This window comes from Mauremys reevesii, linkage group 2 (assembly GCF_016161935.1).
Source record: "Mauremys reevesii isolate NIE-2019 linkage group 2, ASM1616193v1, whole genome shotgun sequence".
In the NCBI taxonomy this organism is placed as follows: Eukaryota; Metazoa; Chordata; order Testudines; family Geoemydidae; genus Mauremys; species Mauremys reevesii.
In genome coordinates this window covers 107,728,397-107,755,988 of record NC_052624.1, presented here as the reverse complement: position 1 = coordinate 107,755,988, position 27,592 = coordinate 107,728,397, and the positions used below count along the sequence as shown (strand labels likewise).

At 42.9% G+C, this 27,592-nt stretch overlaps 1 protein-coding gene across 12 annotated transcripts in view; it reads right to left on the bottom strand.

The window, feature by feature from the left end:
- The window catches only part of FHOD3 (formin homology 2 domain containing 3), a 634,103-nt gene that overhangs the window by 555,616 nt on the left and 50,895 nt on the right, over positions 1 to 27,592 (bottom strand). For all 12 annotated transcript variants that reach the window (XM_039524511.1, XM_039524510.1, XM_039524507.1 and 9 more), the window contains exon 2: positions 21,304 to 21,410. In XM_039524511.1, coding sequence (XP_039380445.1) covers positions 21,304 to 21,410 — 107 coding nt within the window. The remainder of the gene's footprint in view (positions 1 to 21,303; positions 21,411 to 27,592) is intronic.

Sequence of the window (27,592 nt, the reverse complement as noted above, 5' to 3'; positions counted from 1 at the left end):
TGGCAACTACCGCAAGTACAGAGGTGCATAATAACCTAATAAAATGATGATGAAAGAAAAAAATTGCCCAATCCAAAGCTAGTTTGATTGTAAAACTTCAATAACTTCATGCTCTCTAGAAATAAGTCTATTACTAGACAAGCTGGTACTTTTATTAAACCATTTCTCCAAATGTTCCCTGCCCTGCAGACAGGTACCACCACAGAATGCCCACTCGTGGCCTGCGGTGGCCCTGCAGGCACCCTGCCTCAGTATCCCTCAGCATTCCCCAGGAACTATCCAGTCATAACCAAAATCTTTGAAACAATATTCCCCATCTCTTCACAGTCTAGTTTATTCAGAATACTCAGTTCCCCTTTTAGTTTCAAGGTTTTACAGCCCTCCCTCTTAGGGCCTCTGAATTCCCAGTCCAGGCCTCCCCGGCCTGTATACTCTCCCACTCACGTTCAGGAGTTCCACAGTCCTCCTTCCTGGGGCCTGTGTGTTCTGCTTTGAATCCTCACCTCCCCAGCCTGTAGGTCACTCCTCAGAATTAGGGGTTGTAGAGCCCTCTTTCCTGGGGCTGTGTGCTGGCTGGCTTCTTCCCCTCAGCAGCTCAATGCAGTAGCTCCCCCAAACTGTGCTTGGAGATGCCTTCTGAGTCATTCACTCAGTTGCCTGAACACTTCCCTAATCCTGCCCAGGTGGGTCTAATAACCCCAAACACCTGTCTGCACTGGCTGGGAAAGAGGGGAGCCTTGTCTCACACACTCTGCAAGGCTTCTGGTCCCTTAAATGAACAATGGTCTGTGATGGCCCCCAGACCTCCCTTCTCCCAGACACTGATTGCTCCCTGGCATTATTTTCCTCTCTCCCAGTGACTGCTTCTCTCTATCTGAACTCTCTCTGGACAACTGGCTGCTTGCGCACTCCCTCGCACTCCAGTACCTGCCACCATGACTTCCCATGACAGGTAGACAGGTCATGAAAAGGTGCCCATGAGTGGAAACCAAATTCAGCTCTGATAGGAGCCCTGCTTTGTATGATTTTTGTTGAGAAGTCTTTGGCTTCTTTTGTCAGGGTCTGTGGAAGACCAGTGCCAGTGACTGGGGAAAGGGCAGTCTAACCTGGTGGTCAGCCTTGTGTTCAGGAACCAGAGAGAGGGTCAGGGGTCTGAACAGATTAGGGAGGTGGGTGTCCAAAAAGAAAGTTGGAGGCAGGAGATGCAAAAAACAGGCACTGAAAGGATAGGAAAGCACAAAAAGCAAAGAGGGTTGAGAGGAAGGTTGGAGCAGGAGTAGTCAGAAACCAGGCAGGGGGCAGGGGGAGCAGAAAACGGGCATAGGCAGGGAGGCCTGAAGGGGGGCACGTCAAGTCAGGAACCAGGGATGAGGCCAGGAGTCAGGCAGCAGACAATAGGATCTGTAGCAGCAGCAAGCCAGGATTCAATGTCTTATGCTTTTTTTTTTTTTCCCTTCCCCCCCAATCAAGGATCCTGGACCCTCTCTCATAATCAGGCCCTTGGTGGTGCTAGTGGTGGTGTGTAAGACCCTTAGGGCTCCCCCCTTCCCCTGTAGATAGTATCCATGGGGGGGGGTATATGGGTGCATCAGCGGCCCTTCAAACCCAGGTTCAGGACCAACTATTATTCAGCGTATAAGGGCTGTATCCTACTCTCACTTAAGTTTTTGCAAAATTTAAACATGGTAAGCCTGCTCTGACCTGCTGTTCTTGAGGGTTCCCAAGAGAGACTCTTCAAAAATCCCCTAGATTTATAGAGAAAAATAAATACAAAAGCTCAACTTTGCACTGATTCAAGCAGTGGCGTACTTGCAGTGAGAGTCAGGAGGTTCTGAACTCTGAACTTGGCTCTGCCACTGACTCACTGCATGGACTGGGCCAAGCAGCTTGATGCTTCTCTCTCACTTTCCCAGCTATAAAATGGGGATACTCCTTAGTTACCTGCCTTACAGGGGCACTGTGAAGTTTTATTAGCTAATATCTGTGGAGTGGTTGCAACATATAAAGCACCACATAAATGCTAAGTATAACTACTGGTACAAAATCAAGACTTACACTCTAACTTCCACTCTGACTTAAGCAAAAGGAGCAAGAAGTTAAGGGTGTTGTGGTAAACCCACCTCAGTACCTTTGCTTTTGTTAGTTTAAGTCATTATTATAGCGTGGGGTTGTTTTGCTTCCTTTATTCAGTCTTCTGGTCACTGTTACCATTTTCTTTATGCTCAGTATCAGATAATCATTCCCAGCCATCCTGTTTGCAGGATGGCTCTGAATCAGGTAACAATATGAGAACAGCCAAGTATCAGTTTAGCTTGACCAGATCCTCACCTGGGAGAATCAAATGTGACTTCCATCACCCTTCAAGACCATTGCCAAAGGGTTTCTGAATCAAGCTATCCTCTGAGATAAACTAGCAAGAGCCATGACTTTCAAGGGTTTATGTTTAGGAAGAGAAATTACCTATAATTAACCCTTAAGTAATGTGTACAGTATGAAGATAAAACATTTTTTCTATAGGGTAGTATACAAAGCCTTCTGATGACACATCACATGACAGTTATGCATTCATTACTATCTGGTGGGACAATCTAAGTGCAATGGAAACCTATCTAAAACAGACACTACACTCAGGAAAAAGCATTTAAGGTACACATGCATAGCACTGCTTTGCATTGTTATGAGAGCTTTTCAGGGTACTCAGGTTTCTCAGTACACACTGCCCTTCTCCTGAAACAATGTTTATTGTTTTGAATGGAAGCTTAATGAAACAGCATCTACTGACAAACCTCATTTTCTAGGGGATCCACTGGCTCCCAAGAGAGAATATTTTACGCTGTAGGAAACATGAACTGCTGCAACAGCCAATTTGAAACAAATTTCTTGAAACAAAATATCAACAGCACATGGGAGAGCAGAACCTTTGCTCTATGGTACATTCTTTCTTGATGCTTAAGTACTGGATTATACATTGGTTAATTTAGAGCCCACAAACCTTATATCCAGAGGCCTTTGCACTACCCACCTAAATGACACTCAAACTTTCAGTAAGTGAAAATTTGCATTCCATCCAAGGGGAATCTACTAACAATCAGATTAACTTCATACTCTAGGGTACTCCATGTTGTCAGCAAAAAACTAGCTATCCCCTATTGAGTTTAAAATATGGGAATTTCTGCCAGAGTTCAAGTGCTTGAGGCTATCAAGTGTTCCTAGCAAGAGAGCTGAAAGCCGGCACACACACAAAAAGGGAAGTGTACCCGAAACCTGCCGTTAATCAGGCAGCATAATCCTAGCCTTTGATTTCAAAGCTGTTAAAGCAATGGTTTGACTGAAGTTCCACAGAAACATGTTTCTCCACTCAATTCTGGATTCAAGAGATGTGATAACACTTCTGATGTTTAATAAAAAAAATGTTTTATGAAAGCCAGGCCTTTTTTGGGAGAAGGAGGGGGAGAAAATTAAAAATCTCTCTGCAAAGCCACCAGAAAATCTTATCAAAACAAGTAACCTTCTTGAAGCTCTTTACAGCTTAGCATATCACAATCCAGCTGTCTCTTTCTCGTTCCTTGCATTTTTGTTCCATAAGGAAACAAAGGAGCTTGAGAAGTCTATTAAATGCCGAGATTCACCTCCAAGGCTCTGAAGTATATTACAAGCTGATGCCCATTCAGCATCAATGACCTCTTCTGTCTCCTGCTGGCTGTCACGTTCCAAACACATACACTCATCTTTAAATGATTTTAATGAGGCTTTTCTTCCTTATCTAACCTCCCCATCTAAAGGTTTGCAATAGAGATAGTCCTAATATGTCCGTATACTATTCCTGTAACACTCTTGCACTCCACTCATTGAACATAACGTTCCTGGAGCACAACATATCTGACTTGACGGGAGCAGAAGAGGAGAAAAACAATCTATCAATACCTCCTGGAAACACATGTTTTCTGGATAATTTTTTTTAAGGCTAATTAGGAAGAAAAGAGAAATCACTCAGGCAGCATCCTACAGTTGTGAAGTGTAAATCATACACTGCAAAGAAAGAAAAGAGAAGTAATTTTAATGCATCAGGATATTGTATATAATGGTAAATTAGCAAAAAACTCAAGGTTAATTAATCAAGCAAGATATGTACACATTTTTTCCTACAGAATCTTCAATACTGATCACACTGTGATTGGCAGCCCTAATTTAACTTCCCTTTTCTTCAGCATATATAGGTTGCACAGCAAGTGTTACACATAAGTGGAACTGAAAGCAAAATAACACACAGTCATACAGAAGAAATACCTTTTTCCTACACATGTAAGTGTCCAACTAAATTTGATTCTATATCACAGCCTCATCCGCTAACGATGTAGATGCTTACACAGTAGAGAGACTGTCTGCCCCCTCAGATGTACACTGATCGGCTTTTATAACCAAAAGTAGCTAAGTCAGGGCTTTCTTCTTTTTGGGGGGGAGGAGAGGAGAGAAGAATTCTCAATGAAGTGTCAAATAAAATGTTATTTCAGCAAATATGTTTTGTAATACATAAGCTGCTCTGCTAAATACTGAATATTGAAGTATTAGTAAAGTTCAAGGCAGAGTCATTCCCATGTTTCACCACAAAGTGATGATTTTTGCCCAAACAGAAGTCACTTCCTTGTTACATAATATGAAGAATGACATTGAGTTAAAAAAGGTTGGTCATTTGTTGCATTTGTTCTCCGAATGATGAATTCTGTGAAACAGAAATCTGAAATAAGTGCAAGCCTCCCATTCCCTCTCACCTTCCCCCCACTCCACTTTCTGAATCACCATGATAGCTATTTCTGTGTTTTTTATGGCACAGTTTTCCCACATTAAATAATTGCCTTTTCAAAAGCCCCCAGAACATTTAAGGGTCAGTTGTTGTCTTCACATTCACTCAGTGACTATTTTTAAAAAATCATAATTTTCATGAGCAGGGACAGCACAAAAAAACTTGTTCCTGGTAGAAAGTTCATGCTGTCATTTTGTGAGCTTTTGAATGAGCCTTCTTTTAACATACTAAAGTTTGCCATCCTAGATTTTTCCCATTTTAGAAAACAGAAGAATCTTAGAGTTGGGAATGGAGAAGACAGTGATTTTAAAGGTTTTATTTTTACTAAAATATGGCCCTAAGAAAAGCACAAACAGGGAAAGCTTCCTTCATTGTTCACTGCATGGTGAGACAAACTTCAGATTCTTGCCCAGTACAGATAAGAGATAACTTTACTTTAATGTATCCTAGATTCATAGATTCCAAAGCCAGAAGGGACCATTGTGATCATCTAGTTTGACCTCCTGTAAAACAAAAGCCATAGAATTTCCATAAAATAATTTCTAGAGCATATGTTTTAGAAAAACATCCAATCTGAAAAACTGTCAGTGATAGGGAATCCAGAACTACCTTTGGTAAGTTATTCCAATTTAATTACTCTCACAGTTATAAATTTACTAGGGCTGTCAAACAATTTAAAAAATTGCAATTAATCATGAGATAGACAAAAATAGTCACAATTAAGCGCAGTTTTAATCACACTGTTAAACAATAATAGAATACCATTTATTAAATATTTTTGGATGTTTTCCACATTTTCAAATATATTAATTTCAATTACAACACAGAATATAAAGTGTACAGAGCTCACGTTATATTATTATTATTATTATTTAAAATATTTGCACTGTAAAAAGATAAACAAAAGATGTAGTATTTTTCAATTCACCTCATACAAGTACAGTAGTGCAATCTATCATGTCAGTGCAACTTACAAATATAAAACTTTTTTTACATAACTGCACTAAAAATAAAACAATGTAAATGTAGATCCTTCAAGTCCACTCAGTCCTACTTCTTTTTCAACCAATCGCTCAGACAAACAAGTTTGTTTACATTTACGGGAGATAATGCTGCCCGCTTCTTATTTACAGACTACAGGACAGGATCACAATCAATTAGTGCAGTGGGGGCGGGGTTGCTGGAGTCACCACGGGGGGGTACTGTGGCAGCGGCTCTGAAGCACCCTTTCCTTGCTTCACATCCTCACGGCTGCTGGCAATTGCCCTCACCCCTCCCCTCATGTACACCAAATCAATAATTAATGCAGAGGAAGGGGGTGTGAGACAAGTTCCGAGGAGTTGGGAGATACTTTGGTAATCTGTGCATCAGGTCTGGATATTACAGTCTCTTGTCCCCAGCCGCCTCCTGCTCACTGCCAGAGCCAGTGCCTCCCTACCCACCACCAAATTCTGTCTCCAGAGGTGTGTGATTAACACATGTTTTAAAAAAAAACACATGGTAATTTGTTTTGAGTTAATCACTTGCGTTAATTACAATTGACAGCCCTAAAAATTACTACTTATCTCCAGTGTGAATTTGTCTAGCTTCAACTTCCCGCCATTAGATTGTGTTATACCTTTCTCTGCTACACTGAAGACTCCATTATTAAATACTTGTATTTCTATGTAGATACTCACAGACTGTAATCAACTGAGTCCTTAGCCTTCTCTTTGTTGAGATAAATAGATTGAGCTCTTTGAGTTTACCAATATAAGGCATGTCTTCTAATCTTTTAATCGTTCTTGTGGCTCTTCTCTGAACCCTATTCACTTTATAAACATCCTTCTTGAATTGTGGGTACCAGAAATGGACACAGTATTCCAGCAGCGGTCGCACCAGAGGTAAATGCAGATTCCACTGTTTATACATCTCAGGATCGCCTTGTATCTTTTGGTCAGAGAGTCAAACTGGGAACTCATGTTGGGCTGATTATCCACCACAACACCCAAATCTTTTTCAGAGTCACTGTTCCCCCAGATAGGCCATACTTACAGGATTGGGGGCCATCATTCTTCGTTCTTAGATGTATACATTTACATTTAGCTGTACTAAAACACATATTGCAGTCCTCACATTATAAATTTCTGATTGCTATCAATACCTATCATGAACTTGGTTCCATACTGCTTCCTAGCTACAGCTAAGATACAAAAACATTGACCAGTAGCCAGCACTACAGAGTTCATGTTACATGCAGAATGCAGATTTCCATTATAATCCTTTCTTTTCACATGCCTGAAACAACTGCTGATGCCTTGAAACAACTCTTAGGATCCTAGAAAATCAAAAGCATTACTGCTGCCTCACTCACTCACTCACAAGGGCACATGGGGCAATGCCTCACTCACAAAAATGAGAGGAGTAAAATAAGTGAAACTTTACCCTAAGTATATCAGTCTCTCAAAGAGCAGTTGTTAGCAGCTTAATGCTTCCATCTCTTCAGGTGAGGAATCCATACAGATACCTGGTGCTCCAAACTTCATAGTGCACATTCTTGGTTCCATAGCAGAAGTATGTCAGGTATGGTGCCTGAATTTCACTGAACAATGCAGCAGTCATGGCAGAGGACTTACGGGATCTTTCAGAAGGGGTCTTAAATAATCAGTTTATGGGAGTTACAGGGCATTACTTAAAATTCTGACCTAGAATACTCATTGGTGCTTCCGCTTTTTTTTTTCGTTCAAATGATTGGAAAAGTAAACCAAGTAGGGAAAAAAGGTTGCTTGGATAATCTTTCATAAACTTTTCCTTTCTGCTTCAAATCACCCTGCAATAGGTCAAGAGAAAAACCCAGGCTTTAGCACTCTTCAGTTAAATTGATAATTTCACAGGAAACAAGATGTGAAGTACAGATCCCCAAAAGCTGTGGACCGAATATATTGTATAGAGACCCCTACTGTCTTAACAAACAATAATTACTTTCCTCCTCCAATATAATGATCACCTTAAATAGCCTCAACCAGAACACCTGGTTCTGTCCTATCTTAAGCCAGCAGAGATGCCAACATACATCTATTTATATTAAGGAAATTTGCCATTGCTTCATAAAAATCTTCCCTTATTCTGGTCAATATGATTTTCTTTGGGGGAGGGAATTGGATTTTTTGGTTTTGGTTTGGTGGGGTTTTTGTTTGTTTGTTTTGTAGTAATGGGAAGTTGTCTTTCAATACCATATTTGCCATGACCTCTTTTATGATTAGATGGAGTATTCTTTAATAATGCTTCTCTCCCACCTCATGTTGGCTCTTCTATTCTAAGTTCTGTTTGAGGGGTAATCTTGGTATATAATTACTAGACAATTTATACTTCCTTTAGCATGTACTGAGCAGTAAGCAAAACTCAAATTAATAGTTTTTTGCATTGATGTGGATTGTCCAGTCAATTCCTTCACAGAGAACACCTAGGCGCTCCCCACCCTAAGCCATCTCTCAACTGCCCATCAATAAGTGAGCTGCACACCCTCCTGAAAAGTAAGAGGCACAAAGATCAGAACTCTTCCTTAGCCACTTTTCAATAGGCCAACAAGAGCAGGCTTGCAAGTCCTCCCATATCACAGAGTTCTAAGTGGCCAGGTAGCTGAAATGTTGTACTGGGGCAGATTTGAAGCCTCCCACTCAGTCCCTACAGGATTTTCCCATCTGGCACAGAGTGAAACTTCATGGTGGCTTTAAGAATGCACAAAACCCATGATTCCACACTTAACTTTATAGTCATCAATAGAATGTTCAAGTCAATAAATATCATAAGCTATCACTACATATAAGGGAATGCCAGATCTCCTCAGTTTTAGGTGCTAACTATCTCTTCAAACCACCACAACAAGGTGTTTGATCACAAGGTTGAACTAGCAAGAGGGAGTGCATCTGCCTTGTGTCCTCTGTGGATGTTGCCTGATTGGTCTGGAATTTAGATATTGGATTTTACAGAATAGCTTAATTGCCAGACTAGTTATCTGGTGCTAAGACTGGAAGTACAGATCAGGAAGTAAGGCCTTGTTCAAAATATCACTTTAACTGAGTTTATTACCAATTATTCGCATGGCTGGTTTTGAACACAGTTTACATTCACACACAATGTGGTTGCTTGATTAAGAACTGAGATCTGGTAGCTGTGTTTCACTCCACGAAAGAAACTAAATCCATCACATGATTGTCTTCCTGTCACCAGCTCTGCATTTTTTGTTGTTGTTATTTTTATCAGCAGGGGAGGGAGGAAAGGGGTTGGTGATTGTTTTGTGTGTTTGTTTGCTTGCTTGTTTTGTGTGACTGTTTGCTGCAGAAAAGAAACCATAATCATGTAACTGCTCTGGCCAGCATCTGCTATAGGAAATCAGAGAAATGTAGGCTAACACATGACCAAGTATACCTAGACTGGTTGTCCAAACTGTTCTTTAAAACCTCCAATGATGGGGATTCCACTGCCTCCCTTGCAAGCCTATTACAGAGCTGAACTATTCTTATAGTTTAATTTAACTGATTTTATAAATTTTATACTTTAACTGATTTTTCTCAGTACATCACCACAGAGACAAAATTAAGCTTAGTTGCCATTAAAAACGGTTACCTACCTTTTCATAACTGTTGTTCTTCGAGACAAGTTGCACATGTCCATTCCATTCTAGGTGTGTGCGCGCCCGTGTGCACAATTGTTGGAGATTTTTGCCTTAGTGGTATCCGTAGGGTCGGCTGTAGCACCCTCTTCAGTGCCACATTTATGCATTGGCATATTAGGCACTGCCGACCCTACTTCCTCTCAGTTCCTTCTTGCCAGTAACTCTGACAGCGGGGTAGGAGGGCGGGTAATGAAAGTGACATGAGCAACACATCTCAAAGAACAACAGTTATGAAAAGGTAGGTAACCATTTTTTCTTCTTTGAGTGCTTGCTCATGTCGATTCCATTCTAAATGACTCACAAGCAGTGTCCTTGGAGGTGGGCTCGGAGTTCACAGTGTAGCAGCTTACAGTACTGCTCTACCAAAGTCAGCATCGTCCCGGGCCTGCTGGGTAAGTGTGTAATGGGATGTGAACGTGTGGACGGTGGCTGCCCTACAGATGTCCTGGATAGGCACTTGGACTAGGAAAGCTGCCGAGGAGGTTTGCGCCCTGGTTGAAGAGGCAGTTACAATTGTTGGAGTCGGCACCCTTGCCTGATCGTAACAGCAGTGAATGCAGGCAGTGATCCAAGAAGAAATTCTTTGAACAGACACTGAATGACCTTTCATCCTGTCAGCCACCGTGATGAACAATTGCGTCGACCCACAGAACGGCTTGGTCCTTTCGATGTAGAAAGCTAGCACCCTCCTGACATCTAGGGAATGCAATCTACACTCCTCCTCTGACTTATGTGGCTTTGGAAAAAAGACAAGTAAGTAAATGTCCTGGCCCATATGAACCTGCAAGATCACCTTGGGCAGGACAACCAGGTCTGGCCACAGCTGGACCTTGTCTTAGTAGCAAGGCCAGCTCTAACTTTTTTGCCACCCCAAGCAAAAAAAAAAGAGCACCACCCCGCCATAACACCCCCCTGCAAGCGCTGCGCCGCTGAACCCCCCAAGCACCGCGTCGCCCAAGCCCCCGCCCACCCCAAGCCGCCCAAGCCCCCCGCTCCCCTCAAGCGCCATGCTGCCAAAGTCCCCAGCCCCCCTGAGCGCCGCGCCGCCCAGGTCCCTGCCCCCAGCGCCACACCGTGCCGCCCAAGTTCCCTCCCCCCCCCGAGCGCCATGCCGCCAACCCCCCCCCTCCCCCCCGAGCGCCACCTGGCTGAAACAAAAACAAACAAACCAAAAAAACCCCTCCAGCACGGCCCGGCCGAACAAAAAAAAACCAAAAAACCCGAGCACCGCCCCACCCCAAGCATGTACTTGGTTGGCAGGTCCCTGGAGCCGGCCCTGCTTAGTAGAAAACCATATAGGGTGGTTCCGAGGTAAGCGCCCTCATCTCGGAGATCCAGAGGGCAGATGTTATCGCAACTAGGAACACAACCTTCCGGGACAGGAGAAGGAGAGAGAGCAGGAAGCCAGGGGCTCGAAGGCGGGTCCTGTGAGCCATGACAGCATGGCGGAAAGGGGTCCCTGACATGCAGGTAGAGGCGCTCAAGGCCCTTGAGGAACCTGGCAGTCATGTCCTGGGTGAAAACCGACCTATCCTCGAGCGGCGGATGGAAGGCCAAAATAGCAGCCAAGTGGACCTTGATAGATGAAAGGGACAGGCCTTGGAGCTTGAGATGCAGAAGGTAATCCAGGATCAACTGCAGCGAGGCCCGCTCAGGCCGGATGCCCTTGTTCGAGATCCAACAAGCAAAATGCTTCCATATAGCTAGGTAGGTCGCTCCAGTGGAGGGCTTTCTGCTGCCCAACAGAACCTGCTGGAGAGCAGCCAAGCACTCCTGCTCTGCTGCATTTAATCATGCAGAAGCCACGCCATCAGGTGCAGTGCCGCCAGGCTCAGATGCAGAAGACTGCCATGGTTCTGGGACAGCAGGTCCAGCCTGAGCAGTAACCATAACATAGCAGCCACCGAGAGGTCCAGCAGCGTGCCAAACCAGTGCTGGCGCAGCCAAGCCAGCGCTCTGAGGTTCACTCTCACCCTGTACTTCTTGATTTTCATGAGGACTCTGTAAATCAGCAGCACTGGAGGGGAGGCACATAGCAGAGTCCCCAACCACAGGAGAAGAAAAGCATCTGATAGGGAACCCCCGAATTGAGCAGAAAATGTGGCAGTTCCTGTTCTGCCTGGACGCGAACAGTTCCACCTGAGGAGTTCCCCATCTCTGGAAAATGAGGCTGGCCATGTCCGGATGGAGGGACCATTCGTGGTAAGACAATAAGGTCCTGCTGAGGCAATCTGCCAAAGCATTCCTGGCCCTGGGGAGGTGTGTGGCGATGAAATTGATGCCGTGTTGTATACAGAAGTTCCAGAGCCTGAGGACTTCCTGGCAAAGAGCAGATGACCTGGCCACACCTTGCTTGTTGATACAGAACATAGCCACTGTATTGTCCATCAGGATCTGGACCACTCGACTTTTTATGTGAGGTAGGATGGCTTGCCAGGTCAGGAGATCCACTCTGAGCTTCCTGACATTGATGTGTAGGGAGTGATTATGACTCAACCAATGACCTTGCATGCTGAGATCACCCAGATGGACTCGTCACCCCCCAGGTCCGAAGCATCAGAGACTAGGGTCACCGATGTGGATGAAGCTGCGAAGGAAACCCCCTCCAACACTGATGCAGGATTCCGCCACCATGTGAGTGACAACAGGACGTGGTCTGGGACCCTAACCACACGGTCCATGCTGTGTCCCTTGGGGATACAGACCGACGCCAGCCATGCCTGTTGAGGCCTGAGGCAAATCCACGTGTGCCGGACCACGTAAGTGCAGGCTGCCATCTGGCCCAACAATCGTAGGCACGAGTGGCGGTGAGATGGTGGGCTTGCATGCACGAGATCAGGTCCATTATGGCTTGGAACTGAGCTTCAGGATGGAAGGCTCTGGCCTGAGTCAAGGACTGCTCCAATGAAGTCCATGCATTGTACAGGTATACAGATTGAATTTTTTCTCATTAATCAAAAGCCCTAGGTCGCAACAGGTGGAGCAAACCAGACTGAGACGATGACGCACCTGATCCCGGGATCAGCCCTTTATTAGCCAGTCATTGGGGTATGGCTAAATTTGCACCCTTCAGCACCTCAGATAAGTGGCCACTGGTGCGAAACACTCTCGGGGCTGACAAGAGACCAAAGGGCAGCACCATGAATTGAAAATAGTGGTGGCTCAACAAAAAACGGAGGGAACGCCTTTTCCCCCAGGGAAATGGAAATATGCGACCATCAAGTTGAGGGTAGCGTACCAGTCTCCCAGATCCAGGAAGGGAATAATGGAAGCCATGTAGAGTTGGACCTTGCAAAGGGAATTAAAACCAATAGTAAAAGGTTCTATAGCCATATAAATAAGAAGAAAACAAAGAAAGAAGAAGTGGGACCGCTAAACACTGAGGATGGAATGGAGGTTAAGGATAACCTAGGCATGGCCCAATATCTAACTAAATACTTTGCCTCAGTCTTTAATAAGGCTAATGAGGAGCTTAGGGATAATGGAAGGATGACAAATGGGAATGAGGATATGGAGGTAGATATTACCACATCTGAAGTAGAAGCCAAACTCGAACAGCTTAATGGGACAAAATCGGAGGGCCCAGATAATCTTCATCCAAGAATATTAAAGGAACTGGCACATGAAATTGCAAGCCCATTAGCAAGAATTTTTAATAAATCGGTAAACTCAGGGGTTGTACTGTACGACTGGAGAATTGCTAATATAGTTCCTATTTTTAGAAAGGGAAAAAAGGGATCTGAGTAACTATAGGCCTGTTAGTTTGACATCTGTAGTATGTAAGGCCTGGGAAAAAAATTTGAAGGAGAAAGTAGTTAAGGACATTGAGGTCAATGGTAATTGGGACAAATTACAACATGGTTTTACAAAAGGTAGATCGTGCCAAACCAACCTGATCTCCTTCTTTGAGAAGGTAACAGATTATTTAGACAAAGGAAATGCAGTGGATCTAATTTACCTCGATTTCAGTCAGGCATTTGACACGGTTCCACATGGGTAATTATTAGTTAAATTGGAAAAGATGGGGATCATTATGAAAATTGAAAGGTGGATAAGGAACTGGTTAAAAGGGAGACTACAACAGGTCATACTGAAGGGTGAACTGTCAGGCTGGAAGGCGGTTACTAGTGGAGTTCCTCAGGGATCAGTTTTGGGACCAATCGTATTTAACCTTTTTATTACTGACCTTGGAACAAAAAGCGGGAATGTGCTAATAAAGTTTGCGGATGACACAAAGCTGGGAGGTATTGCTAACACAGAGAAGGACCGGGATATCATACAGGAAGATCTGGATGACCTTGTAAACTGGAGTAATAGTAATAGGATGAAATTTAATAGTGAAAAGTGCAAGGTCATGCATTTAGGGATTAATACGAATTTTAGTTATAAATTGGGGACACATCAGTTGGAAGTAACAGAGGAGGAGAAGGACCTCGGAGTATTGGTTGATCACAGGATGACTATGAGCCGCCAATGTGATATGGCCATTAAGAAAGCTAATGCGGTTTTAGGATGCATCAGGCGAGGTATTTCCAGCAAAGATAAGGAGGTGTTAGTACCGTTATATAAGGCACTGGTGAGACCTCATCTGGAATACTGTGTGCAGTTCTGGTCTCCCATGTTTAAGAAGGATGAATTCAAACTGGAACAGGTTCAGAGACGGGCTACTAGGATGATCCGAGGAATGGAAAACCTGTCTTATGAAAGGAGACTCAAAGAGCTTGGCTTGTTTAGCCTAACCAAAAGAAGGTTGAGGGGGGATATGATTGCTCTTTATAAATATATCAGAGGGATTAATATTAGGGAGGGAGAGGAATTATTTAAGCGTAGTACCAATGTGGACACAAGAACAAATGGATATAAACTCGACACTAGGAAGTTTAGACTTGAAATTAGACGAAGGTTTCTAACCATTAGAGGAGTGAAGTTCTGGAACAGCCTTCCCAGGGGAGTAGTGGGGGCAAAAGACATATCTGGCTTTAAGACTAAGCTTGATAAGTTTATGGAAGGGATGGTATGATGGGATAGCCTAATTTTAGCAATTAATTTTGGCAATTGATCTTTGATTATCAGCAGGTAATTATGCCCAGTGGTCTGTGATGGGATGTTAGATGGGATGGGATCTGAGTTACTGCAGAGAATTCTTTTACTTGTAAGTCTTCCTGTATACGTGTGTGCTGGCAAGTGGGTAATGAACTCTTACAGTGACACGTGATCATGTCACCTGAACTGGAATCCATCTTTAACCTGGTGCTTTTCCATTGAGAAGGAGGGGGTGGGAGCCCAGAGAGGGAGAAAGGATTCCCACCTTATGCAAAATATATATAAGTGGATGGAACAGAACAAAGGGGGTGGCCATCATGAGAAATCCCCTACCTATCACATGAGCTGGAACAAGGGCTGTACCAGGGGAAAGGATCATGCCCAGACTAGGAAGGTGTCCAGTCTGTGAAAGAAACTTACTGAAACAACTCTGAGGGTGAGATTTTATCTGTATTGAGTTTTATTGCTGTACTAGGCTTAGACTTGTGTGTTTTGTTTTATTTCACAAATAAATTCACTTTGTTCTGTCTGCTATTACTTGGATCCACTTAAATCCTACTTTCTGTATTTAATAAAATCACTCTTTACTTATTAATTAACCCAGAGTATGTATTAATACCTGGCGGGTGGGGGGCAAACAGCTGTTCATATCTCTCTATCAGTGTTATAGAGGATGAACAATTTATAAGTTTACCCTGTATAAGCTTTATACGGGGTAAAACAGATTTATTTGGGGTTTGGACACCATTGGGAGTTGGGCATCTGAATGTTAAAGACAGGAACACTTCTGTTAGTTGCTTTCAGTTAAGTCTGCAGCTTTGGGGCACATGGTTCAGACCCTGGGTCTGTGTTGGAGCAGACTGGCATGTCAGGCTCAACAAGACAGGGTGCTGGAGTCCCAAGCTGACAGGGAAAGCAGGGGCAGAAGTAATCTTGGCACATCTGTTGGCAGTACCAAGGGGGTTTCTGTGATCCAACCCGTCACACTTACTATATAATATAACAAAGTAACAAGGAAAAATATCATTATCTGTCACGGATACTTTTAAGAAATAGCCAATCTAACCCTGTCTCCATGTTATGGATGGTATCTGCTCAAGCAATTGCAAAATAATTTTTAAGAAACAAAGAAAGAAAGTGTGCACAAGTGTGGAACTTGAAAATGTTATCTGACACTCAATATGCCATGGACTAAGCCCTATTAATCAGGTGAAAAATATCTATGCCTACAGAGTCTTACCCCTTTCAGCCAAGCCCTTTGTGGTGTAAAGGAATAAACAGCTGCACACTGTTTATTGAATTTGAACACACTGTCAATCAACTTTCTATTTAAAATATTTTTAAAATGTAACTTACTGTGTATTTCTCTTGTTTTTTGTTAAAATTTCTATTTCCAATCTAGCTTCACTCCACACTTTTTTGCTTTTTTCTTCCCTATAATAGTAGATCATGTTGTATCTTTCCCTGGGTTGTTTTCAGTGACGTGCTTTCCTCTTTTCTTTCTTCCCTCCCCTTTCCCATTCTTTCTCTACACTGTGTACTCTACGTTCTGCCCTATAATTTTTTGTTCCTCCCACTTCTCTTACAAACACCCCCACCTCTCTCTCTACCCTACTTCTCTCCCCGCCCACCTTGCTACAACTTCTCATTGATTTCGCTCTTTCCACCACGCCAGATAGCACATGGCAAACCAGTGTGCTGTAGATTGACACCGCAGCTTGCTGTGCCCTAAATCTTTGTGTAGAGAAGCTCTTAATCTCTATCTCATCCAACTGACTCCCGGCTTCTGCAAAGGTGGTTGAAATGGGTCTTCACTAATCTACTTCGTCAACTAGCACCTTTTTGTGGATCCTCCTCCACAGTGGATAGTTACAGTGATTGGCTCTCCTGCTATTCCTAACAATCCCAAGCAGAAATAGTGTGTAAATGACCTAAGAGTCTTGCTAGTTTCAGAGTTGCCCACAGAGTTCTAAATGGCAGCAGTGAAAGCTGCAGATTCTGGAAGATAATACTGCATTGATTCACATTCTATTCAAGCTTTTCTTCTTTTATCCTAAGGGATAAAAACTTTAAAATAAAAAAAAAGATAGAATGGATTTTGTAGAAGTTGTTGGCATTTACCAGGAAAGATTTTTATTATATTTACCATAGGCAATTGGGGTTTGTTTCTTTTTTCAAGCCCTGTGTACAGGCATGCAAGATTTCTTTCAAAAATAATTTTGATTATGGATGAAGAGATTCACAGAGATTCACCATTTAAATTTACCAGAACTGGCATCATCCTTTTTCTTAGAGAACATTATTAATCTTTTCCACTTTGTACGTACCTACCTAAGATATTAAGAGAGCACAAATCACTGCAGTATCTAGGCAATGAAGTACAGTGAAATGCAAAAGATATATAACTAAAGACTAAAACTGGACTTTGTCACCTTCCTAGGGTTTGGTCCATTGTGCTTTCCTCATCCCGCTCCTATCATTATCTCAGCTTCTGTTAATGTAGCTAGGCTGTGGTGAAGGAGGGTGTTTTGCACCAGGCTCTGAAGGTAGACAGTGCTTATTCTGATACGCTTCTGTAAGGGGTTCCATAGATTAGGTCATAGCCCCAAAACTGCTTTGATTACCTAGCTCCCGGGTCTTTTATTCTGGGTTTAGCAAGCTTTCATGTGCCTGATGAGCACAGTGGTACTGAGGTAGAGAGGTGGATCGTGAAGTAGTCTACTCTCAGACAATTAAGGATGCTGAAGCTAAGAACCAGGACATTTAAATGAACCCAGAACAAATGAAAAAACTGAACTCTACAACGTGAGTGAACAAAGATTTTGCAAGGTCACTGACAATTAGGTTTTTGCAGTAACAGAGAATTATACAGAGGATAAATTCATGGCAGATTAGTAGTTACAGGGCAACCGAAAGAAATAGTATAGTAAATTTCATTATAAAAATCCCCCCACACTGAATTGTTGTTCAGCCCTAATCGGAACTATACTAATACTTCTTGACTAATGTCAAAGACTCATAGCAAATTCAGACTCCTACAATATAACTTTTCTATCTTACATGAGAATGGCTCTACTGAATCAGCCCAATAGTCCAACTAGCTCAATATCCTCTCTCTGACAGTGGCCAGTGCCAGATGCTTCAGAGAGAAAGAACAGAAGTGAGCAATTTTGAAAGATCCATCCCACTGTCCAGTCCCAGCTTCTAGCATTTGGAGGTTTAGGGACACCTGGAGCATGCAGTTATGTTATTGACCATCTTAGCTAACAGCCATTGATGGACCCATCCTCCATGAAATTATCTAATTATTTTTTGAACCCAGTTATACTTTTGGCCTTCACAACATTCCATGGCAATGAGTTCCACAGGTTTACTGTGTGTTGTGTGAAGTAGTCTGTCCTTATGTTTGTTTTAAACCTGCTGCCTACTAATTTCATCGGGTGACCCCTTATGTGAAGGGGTAAATAACACTTCCCTGTCCACTTTCTTCATACCATTCATGATTTTATAGACCACTCTCACATTCTCCCTTAGATGTCTCTTTTCTAACATGAACAGTTCCAGTCTTTCAATTTCTCCTCATATGGAAGTTGTTCTATGCCCCTAATCATTCTTATTGCTCTCCTCTATATATTTTCCAATCCTAATATATCTTTTTTTGAGATGAGGTGACCAGAACTGCATGCAGCATTCAAGTTGTGAGCATACTATAGATATATATACTGGCATTATGATATTTTCTGTATTATCTACCCCTTTCCAAATGATTCTTAAAATTGTCAGCTTTTTTGACTGCTGCTGCAGAGTGAATGTGGATGTTTCAGAAAACTATCCACAGTGAATAGAAGATCTCTCTCTTCAGTCTTATAGTCTTCTCAACTGACTTACTCATAACAGGTGACATTACATGAAACTCGCTTGGATAGTCTTGGTACAGATCAGTCAAATTCTGTTGTCATTTACACAGGTGTAGATCTGGAGTAACATCCCTGAAGCCAGTGCAGTTACTCCAGATATACACCTATCTACAAGACAGAAAAGGCCAGCCATTAGTGTAGATAGTTTCAGAAATGTTTTGTTTTGCTACAAATGATAATAATTAAACACTCACCAGAACACAATTCTCAGCTGGTGTACATCAACACACTCCACTGAAACCAGCTGTGGATCTAGCCCATTACATTATAACCTAACAAATTAGTTAATTGCTTTAACATCTCACCACTATGCAAAATATTCACATAAATGTTTTTATCCTGAAATGTTAATGATAATAGAAGGTTCTATATAAGTGCAAACTATCTACAGATGTGAACATGCTTCACACACATTAATTAATTTAGGCTCAATGTCCCCTTTGGAGGTAGGCAAGTATTATTATCCTCATTTTCCAAGTAAGGAAAAGAGCAATACCAGCAGCAATACCTAACAACAGTTGGGCAGTACAAGGCAGTAGACCAGGATGTTAAGTGGATGTTTTGTAATGCCTCACAATTGATAGCAGATTCTGTTATGTAATAGGAAGTGCTGTAATAAGTGTAATTTTCTAAATCAAATAGACATAGCAGGCATGTGTCTTAAAGGGACACAGTTTGTCCTGAATGTTTTCCCACTACAGTCACTTCTGAAGAGTTTATTGGATTGATTTACTTTGTCCAAAGTGGGTGGAAAGAAAAACGGGGGTGGGAAGTTGTTGTTCAATCCTGAATGACAAAACTGGCATGAAAGCCACTGGCAGGCCTCATACTCATGAAGCTGCTTATTTGTGCTATCACCAGATACCCGTTGAAATGGAGTTAGGTCAGTAAAAGTACAATGGAGACGCTAACAAGAGGGAAAGAATGCCTGGGAAAAACTGACCTCACAACTCACACAGGAAGAAAACTCCAGTGAAGCCCTAGATAATCTTATATTTTCCTTAAACATGAATTTCTTCTTTTATGCAATGTAATTACAACCTTCTTGTAACACACATGATAGTATCTTGGGATAAAGTAAAATGCAATGAAGAAAGAACTCTCTACAAATTTCAGTGCAGCAGCAAATAAACTCTCTTATATCTCAGTCACATAGATAATCAAGTGCAGTTTCTAATATTCAGTGTTTCTCAGTGAGAAATATTTAACATTTGAGAATGTGGGTCATTCTCACATCTTTATGTGAACAGTGCCAAGAAAATTGTTTAAAAAGATAAAGTTAATTTGAAATTAGAATTACAATTGAAATTAAATGTTTATTAGTCATTTATACAGAGGCTGAAAAGCCAGTGACTTTTAGCACACAGAAGTTCACTAATCATTTTACTATGGAATGGATAGATAGACTATTCTGATTTATGGGACACACAACAGAGGAAAAAAGATCCATCTTTCTCAAAATAACAAGGAGCAGCAATAAAGTTCAAAGCGAAGCCTATCTAAACACAGCTTGCTTAAAAAAAAATACATAAACTGAATTCATTTACTTCTAATAATAGGACACCATCTTTACCTGCCAAATAACTATCCTATCTTTTTCATACATAGCAGTTTTTGCATACATATGTAAAATCTTTTTCGGTTATGGAGACCATTTATAGACAATGTCCTTTCTTAAGAAACCACCATAAAATATCCCCAACTGTACTGATTAAAATTCTGTTCCACATTTATTAGAAAGCCACATCCATTATGTCAGTCCTTTGGTTTCACCATATTGTAATCAATGAAAATACAATTTAGATTAGTAAAAAAACATTATACTACAGAAATACTATATCCATAATCCTTTGTATAACATTAAAGAATAGACAGGAAGAAAAAATAAAAAAATGAATAAACTAATCAAAGAGCCAAATTTGTCACTGGCAACAAAACTTAATCAATGGCAACCCTAATTGTGCCCTTTTGGTACTGCTGGTCTGTGATATATCTGAAGCCTATACACAAAATGTTACGGGTCTAAACCTGCCCTTAGTTACAAACATGCAACCCTAGTAAAGCAATTAGGAGTACAAATATGCAATGGAGGGTGACAAAATGGTTTTAAATTGTATATTTTATAACTTGAATAAAAATAAAGATAACTGTCATAAGCAATCACCCGAAGGCCCATCAGAAATCAGGCAGACACCAAATTCTACTCATTTATTTACTGATATATGTATGTGATGATCAGTAAGTTTCTTTGCTCTCAGTATCAATTATCAGAAATAATCAGTTTATTAGGGGCTATATTATGATATTACACTCAGTATGCCCCATTGAGCAGTGTTTTGTAAGAGAGAGACATTCTCTCTCTCAAAAATTTTCATAATGGGAATCTTCCTATTGACTTCAATGGGCTCTGGATCAGGCCTATATTCATAAAAACCAGGTCATTGAAGTCTACATCTTAAAGACCATCATTTGGCCGAGAATTGGTAGAAGGTATACAGTAACAGTCAGAGCATATCGAGGTTCTTGGTGAGGTTGCAAAGGAAGCACAAATACTGCTGAGTTCTACATACTAGAACTAGATACCAATCAGGGTAAGCTACAGAAATTATATAGGACAGTTTGAAAGATTTCGTACACTAAGCAGTCTTTGTTCTAAAAAAGACGCAAAAGTGAAAAAAGTGAAAAAGTGAAAAAAGAATTAAAAAAAACCTTTTGCTTCTAGAAAGGGAATTGAATGCAACTGCTTGTGAGTAAAGATATGAAGGTTATGCTTTTCTGCTTTCTTATTTGAGTCTCAAAGTACCAGTTTAAGTGCCCATATCTCCATCACTTCAACGTATCCTGATAAATATGTCTTTTCATTTAAATCTGATAAACATTTTACGTACCCAGCATCTTCCTGGAAACCTTCCAATTCATCCCTTTGCTCCGCTAGGGTGGATTCTAAATCCAGATAGGTACCATTATGGGACAGTTGCAGTGTACAGTCATCAAGCTGTAAGAAAAAAAATCAAAATAGTGTAATTATTTGTATTTATAAATTATAAAACACTGCCCTTCTTTTGGATATGCCAATGTTTTTTGCAGCAGAAAAAGGGAAATCTTACAGCACATGTTGAAGCACCTGTTCTCCGCCATTTTCACTTTTCCACCAAGTCCTGAGGTCCACATTGCACTCACTATTCTTCTAGCAAAGGAGGATAAGACAGCACTCTCTTATTTGGAGACCAATACTAGTTCTTAATTTTCTAAAGGAGCCATTTGAGTTATTAAGCCCTCAAACTCCATCAAAGACTAAGCACACTCCTCCTTCAGTGCTCTCAGCCCCAGCTGGCATAGGCTGCCAAATGTTTGTTAGACACACACACACACACAGACAGATGGATGTAGAGACACACACACACACTTCAGCCCTCCAGCGAATTCCATGTCACTGACTCAGGGAGAGATTCAAGGAAAGATTTCTAATACTCAGATTAAAGATTATTTTAGGTTATTGCTTGGATCAGGAGGCAAAATGTATCTTTTGATTTATGCCAGAGTAACTGAAATCACAATCTGTCTACAATCATTGTGCTACTACCAAATCTAGGATTTGGAAAATCTGTTCAATTCTGTTTAGATTTTTCTTTGGAAAAATATCCAACAACAACAATGTTGCTTTTACATGAGCTATTCACAGTTATCTCTGTAACTTCTTCTGGGAAGGAGACATTTAAATGGCATGGCACAAATAGAAGGCTCAGTTTACTGGAAAAAAACATGTGAACAAATTTAACTCTTTGATTCTTAGGGACAGGGCCGGTGCAAGGAAGTTTCGTCTAGGGTGCGAAACTTCCACCTTGCGCCCCTCCCCAGCTAACCCCACCCCCCGCCCCCCCATGGCAGCTAACCACACCCACCCACCCCTCCCACCCGAGGAGCCCCACGGCAGCTAACCCCACCCACCCAGGGAGCCCCCTCGCAGCAGCTACCCCCTTGCAAGCCCCCTCCACGGCAGCTAACCAGGCCCGGGGCGCGGCCCCCGCCACGGCTGCTAACCCCGCCCCCCGCCACAGCAGCTAACACCGCCCGCCGCTGCAGCTAACCCTGCCCGTGGAGCCCCCGCTGCGGAAGCTAACACCGCCCCCCACCGTGGCAGCTAACCCTGCCCGGGGAGCCCCCGCCCCCGTGGAAGCTAACCCTGCCCCCCCTCCACGGCAGCTAACACCGCCCGCCGCTGCAGCTAACCCCACCCGGGGAGCCCCCGCTGCGGAAGCTAACACTGCCCCCCACTGCGGCAGCTAACCCTGCCTGGGGAGCCCCCCCGCGGAAGCTAACCCCGCCCCAGCTCTCATTCTCCTCCTCTCCCAGGCTTGCGGCGCCGATTGGAGGAGATTTAGAGCGGGGGCTGTGTGCTCAGCAGAGGAGGCAAAGTGGAGGTGATCTGGGGTGGGGTGCGGTTCCCCGGTGTGCCCCCCCGTTACTGCGGGCGGCTCTCCCCACGCCCCTCCTCGCCCCCACCCCAGCTCACCGCCACTCTACCTCCTCGCCTGAGTGGACTTTTAGGCAACCTCAACCACTAGGCGCCCTAGGTGGCCGCCTAGTTTGCCTAAATGGTTGCACCAGCCCTGCTTAAGGATTAAAAAAACCTACATTAAGATCCATAACTAGTGCATTGATATTTCTTCTTAGTCAAAAAGATACATCTACACAAAGCTGGAAACACAGTCCTTTTCTCTAAAGAAATGAGGCTAAACACTACTCTGGGAAACTTTTTCCCAGTAGCCCAGGGTATCAACTGAAATGCTAATTTATTCACAACAATGCCAAAAAGCAAACTACTAATTAGATAAATGTTCTTCTGTCACTATGGGGATTGGGAGATTTGCCCACAATCTCTAATTCTATTGCATAACTAGGAAAAAGGAACTGTGCTTTACTAACATCTGATGAATTTAGTCTATAAAGGCATGACGAGAACAGGAAGTATCTGATGTGCTAGATACAGGAAAGTGGTACATTCTGCCTATTTTCAATTCATCACCATAGTTCCAGTTGAACATCGTATTATTCATTCTTGTCCTAAAGCTTTGTACAATGTATCTAAGAACTGAAACTATGGTGATGGAGGGTATGTACAAAAGTAACTATTACTCCAATACTTTAACTATGCTGCATTTCACCAAAACGTTGCCTCCTTTTCAATGGGGAGAGGGGGAGGCAAGATGAGGTAAGAGGGAAGTAAAGTAATTCCTACATAAAGGACCGGGTACTCAGATACCATTGTGAGGAGCCACTATGAAATACTAAGACAGATCAATCACCTCATGTAGATTCACTCTTCCTCCCCACACAGGCGAAGTAAGGGACTGGAATGGCTGCAAATTCCCACTGTTGGAGCTCCTGCTAATTATTCCATCAGAAGGAGAGGGGAATTACCTCCCCCATATCCGAAATGATATGAGATTATAGCCACAAAACACACAGCATTCCCAAGATTTGTGCATATTTCCAATGCTCTGCCATTTGCCAGGGTTGAGTATACAATGACTATACTCCTCTGCACAGCCTCCTCCTCACTCTCTGGGCACCAGCAGGTGGTTCACTGAGAGTACAGGAAAGACAGGCTCCCTGTTATCAGCTCCTGTGCTTGGCCCGCAACAGCACAGAGCTGCAATTGTAGGCAAAGTCCTGCTCAGCCCCCCGGCAGCCCCGGGCTCAAACATGCCCACTGAAGTTGGAATTTTTAGGGAATTTGGCTGAGAAGATCTATCAAGTCTCTACCAAGCATGTGCAGGAAGCTTTTGAAAAACTGTAGTTATCGTGACCAAATCTGGGCAGATTTTCACAGAGAGAGCAAAAGGCCACCCCACTGCCAAATTTCAAGTCCCTGTGCCAAAGCCCGGGAGTGCTAGAACTTCTCAGATAAAAGGTTACTAGACATTTTTAACATGGTCAAACAATGTATTTTTCCCTAGCCTCATTCTCAGAAACACCTGAATTTCAGACAGAAGCAAACATCTGGAATGGAAAATTTCAGCCCAAATGGTTAAAGTTTGGCAAAGCTATAAGGTTCTTGTAATGAGAAGCTGTGATGATTTTGGAAATGTGTCTATACAACTTATTCATTCAGTGAACTCTCTGTATGTATCTTTATCAAGCTGCAAACTGCATTTTCAATGTGGAGGCTAGCTGCATTCACTGCGAGCTTCAGCGTAGTGTTAGACCGAAAATTCAAAAGAGGGCCGTTGACTTAAGTGCCCAACCAATGATATGCAATAGCACTAGACAAAAGACTGGCTCTCAACCAGAAGAACTAGTTTATCAGGAGAGAGGTCACAAAGTCATGGTAGGACTCTATGGTCACCTGTTGAGGCTGACCAGGGAGTTACACCCACCTACCAGAACACAGAGGGTTCTCCAAGGACTTCCAAGGGACGGGTGAGCTGAAGAGGGGAAAATCCATATAGGATTTACAACTTCCATACAGATCTGTGTGTTTCTTGTGAGATTAAGTAAAGAGCAACAGTGTTGTAGAACTCTGTGAAAAGTGTGTATGTTCCTTGCTACAACTATCATGTAGCCCTTGAGAGAGTTAAACTGTAACCCAAAAGGCTCACACCTTCAGTGGGATTCTGGAAGAGGGTATGTTTAAGCTATAGTGGGAGTCTTAAGAGTCATCACTATGCTTAGGGACTAGCCAGCTGAGCCACATGGTTGCAGCTCTCAGGAGGAATTGTTACACAACAGGTCTGTGTTCCTAGAGTCTTCCTATGGATCCCATGTCCAGGACAGTGCCTGGGCACTCTTCAGACACCAGAGGCTTAAAACACCAGGGGATCCAGAGGCAGGATTGCCCCGATAGCAGTCTGATGGGCCGCAGGCAAGGCTGAGCCCAACAAGACCTGTTAGAGAAGTTTTGGGCAACTTTAATTATAGGCAGCCAACCAATCCTGCCTATAATACAGTGATGGGCAAACTTTTTGGCCTGAGGGCCACATCTGGGAATAGAAATTGTGTAGTGGGCAAGAAAAGCTCACAAAATTGGGGTTGGGGTGCAGGAGGGAGTGAGGGCTCTGGTTGGGGGTGTGGGCTCCGGGATGGGGCGTGAAATGAGGAGTTCAGGGTGCGGGAGGGGGCTCTGGGCTGGAGCAGTAGAGTGGAGTGTGTGTGTGGGGGGGTGAGGGCTCCAGCTGGGGGTGAGGGCTCGGGGGTGGGGCTGGGGAAGAGGAGTTTGGGGTGTAGGAGAGTGCTCTGGGCTGGGACTAAAGGGTTCAGATGGCAGGAGGGGCATCAGGGCTGGGGCAGAGGGCTGGGGCCGGGAAGGGGTGCAGGCTCCAGCTGGGGGGCCATGCTCTGGGGTGGGGCTGTGGATGAGGGGTTTGGGATACAGGCTCCAGGCAGCGCTTACCTCAAACAGCAGCATGTTCCTTCTCCAGCTACTATGTGGACGCATGGCCAGGCGGCTCCGCATACTGCCCCATCTGCAGGTACCTCCCCTGCAGCTCCCATTGGCCGCAATTCCCAGCCAACGGGATCTGCGGGAGTGGCACGCAGAGCAGAACCCCCTGGCTTCCCCTACACGTAGGAGCCAGAGGGGAGCCATGCTGCTGCTTCTGAGAGCCACGTGGAGCGGCCCCCGACCCTGCTCCCTGGCTGGAGCGCAGCACGCCCCAGATCCCGCTCCCCACTGGGAGCTCAAGGGTCAGCTTAAAATGGCTGATGGGACAGATTCAGCCCACGGGCTGTAGTTTGCCCACATCTGCTATAATACATACACTGTAGATGTATAATATACTACCATATATCTGATTTAAGGTCAATTCATTTTCATCTATAAAACCGATTTTTTTCCTGGTTTCACGTTTTTTGTTATCCAGAGATCAGTGATAGCTATGCCAATGGTCTCAATTTTAAACTTAATCAGACACTCATGTCTAGTTAATCCATCACTTCTCCACAAAGACAACCACAAGCTTAACATATAACAATGGTACTAGTCATGTTTTATGGACCATGGATGGTATTGATGTTAGTGATGTGGATACCTGTGCATTAGGAAACAGAGAACAACTTGTCTCACTTTGCCCAGCAAGTCATCAAAAGGTAATGATTACTCATATGCAAAATATATGCATCCATATCTAATCTATGCTGTTAATGAAACAATGGTAACATAGCGTGATAGTTCCATGAACAGGACATTAAGTCTGCTAGAACCATGGATCTCATCATCAGCAAAGGAAATAGTTTATTCACAGACTGGACATAAGAAACCAAATTATTCCACTGAAATTATATTGGTCTGAAGAAACAGCAGGCTAGGGTTCTTTAAAAATTCCTCTAAAAATGTTATTTTCCAAATAACTATTACTGAGGAAAATGAAGAGAAAACTGACATACGAAGGAAGTATTTAAAAGGCCCAAAGAATATAAAATAATCTCTTTTATGAGAATTATTTTACAAATTTTATACAGATAAGATTATAGGAAACAATTATAAGAATGGCCATACTGGGTCAGACCAATGGTCCACCTAGCCCAGTATCCTGTCTTCCGACAGCAGCCAATGCCACGTGCTTCAGAGGGAATGAACAGGACAATTATTTAGTGATCCATCTCATCATCCAGTACCAGCTCCTGGCAGTTAGAGGCTTAGGACAGCTAGAGCATAGGACTGCATCCTTGATCATCTTGGCTAATAGCCATTGATGGACCCATCCTCCATGAACTTGTCTAATTCTTTTTTGAATCTAGTTATACTTTTGACCTTCACATTCTGCTTTGGACTTAACAATCTTGAGTAATTTTGTATCGTCCGCAAATTTTGCCACCTCACTGTTTACCCCTTTTTCCATATAATTTATGAATATGTTGAACAGCACTGATACCAGTACAGATCCCTCGCTCCATTCTGAAAACTGAACATTTATTCCGACCCTTTGTTTCCTTTCTTTTAACCAGTTACTGATCCTTCCCTCTTATCTTATGTGAAAGGCAACTGAAAAAAGTAGTCAAAGAGTTAAAAATCCAAAACAAAAAAGTATTTTAAAAAACACAATTCCTAGTGTTTCTTAACCTAAACCTAATCTGTCAAAGGGTAAGGACACCCTTGGCCCTAATGTAAACTGAAAGGAGCTATTTTCAGGTTCAGAACCCAATTGCTCAGCTGCCACTCCTGCCCCTTGTGATGTC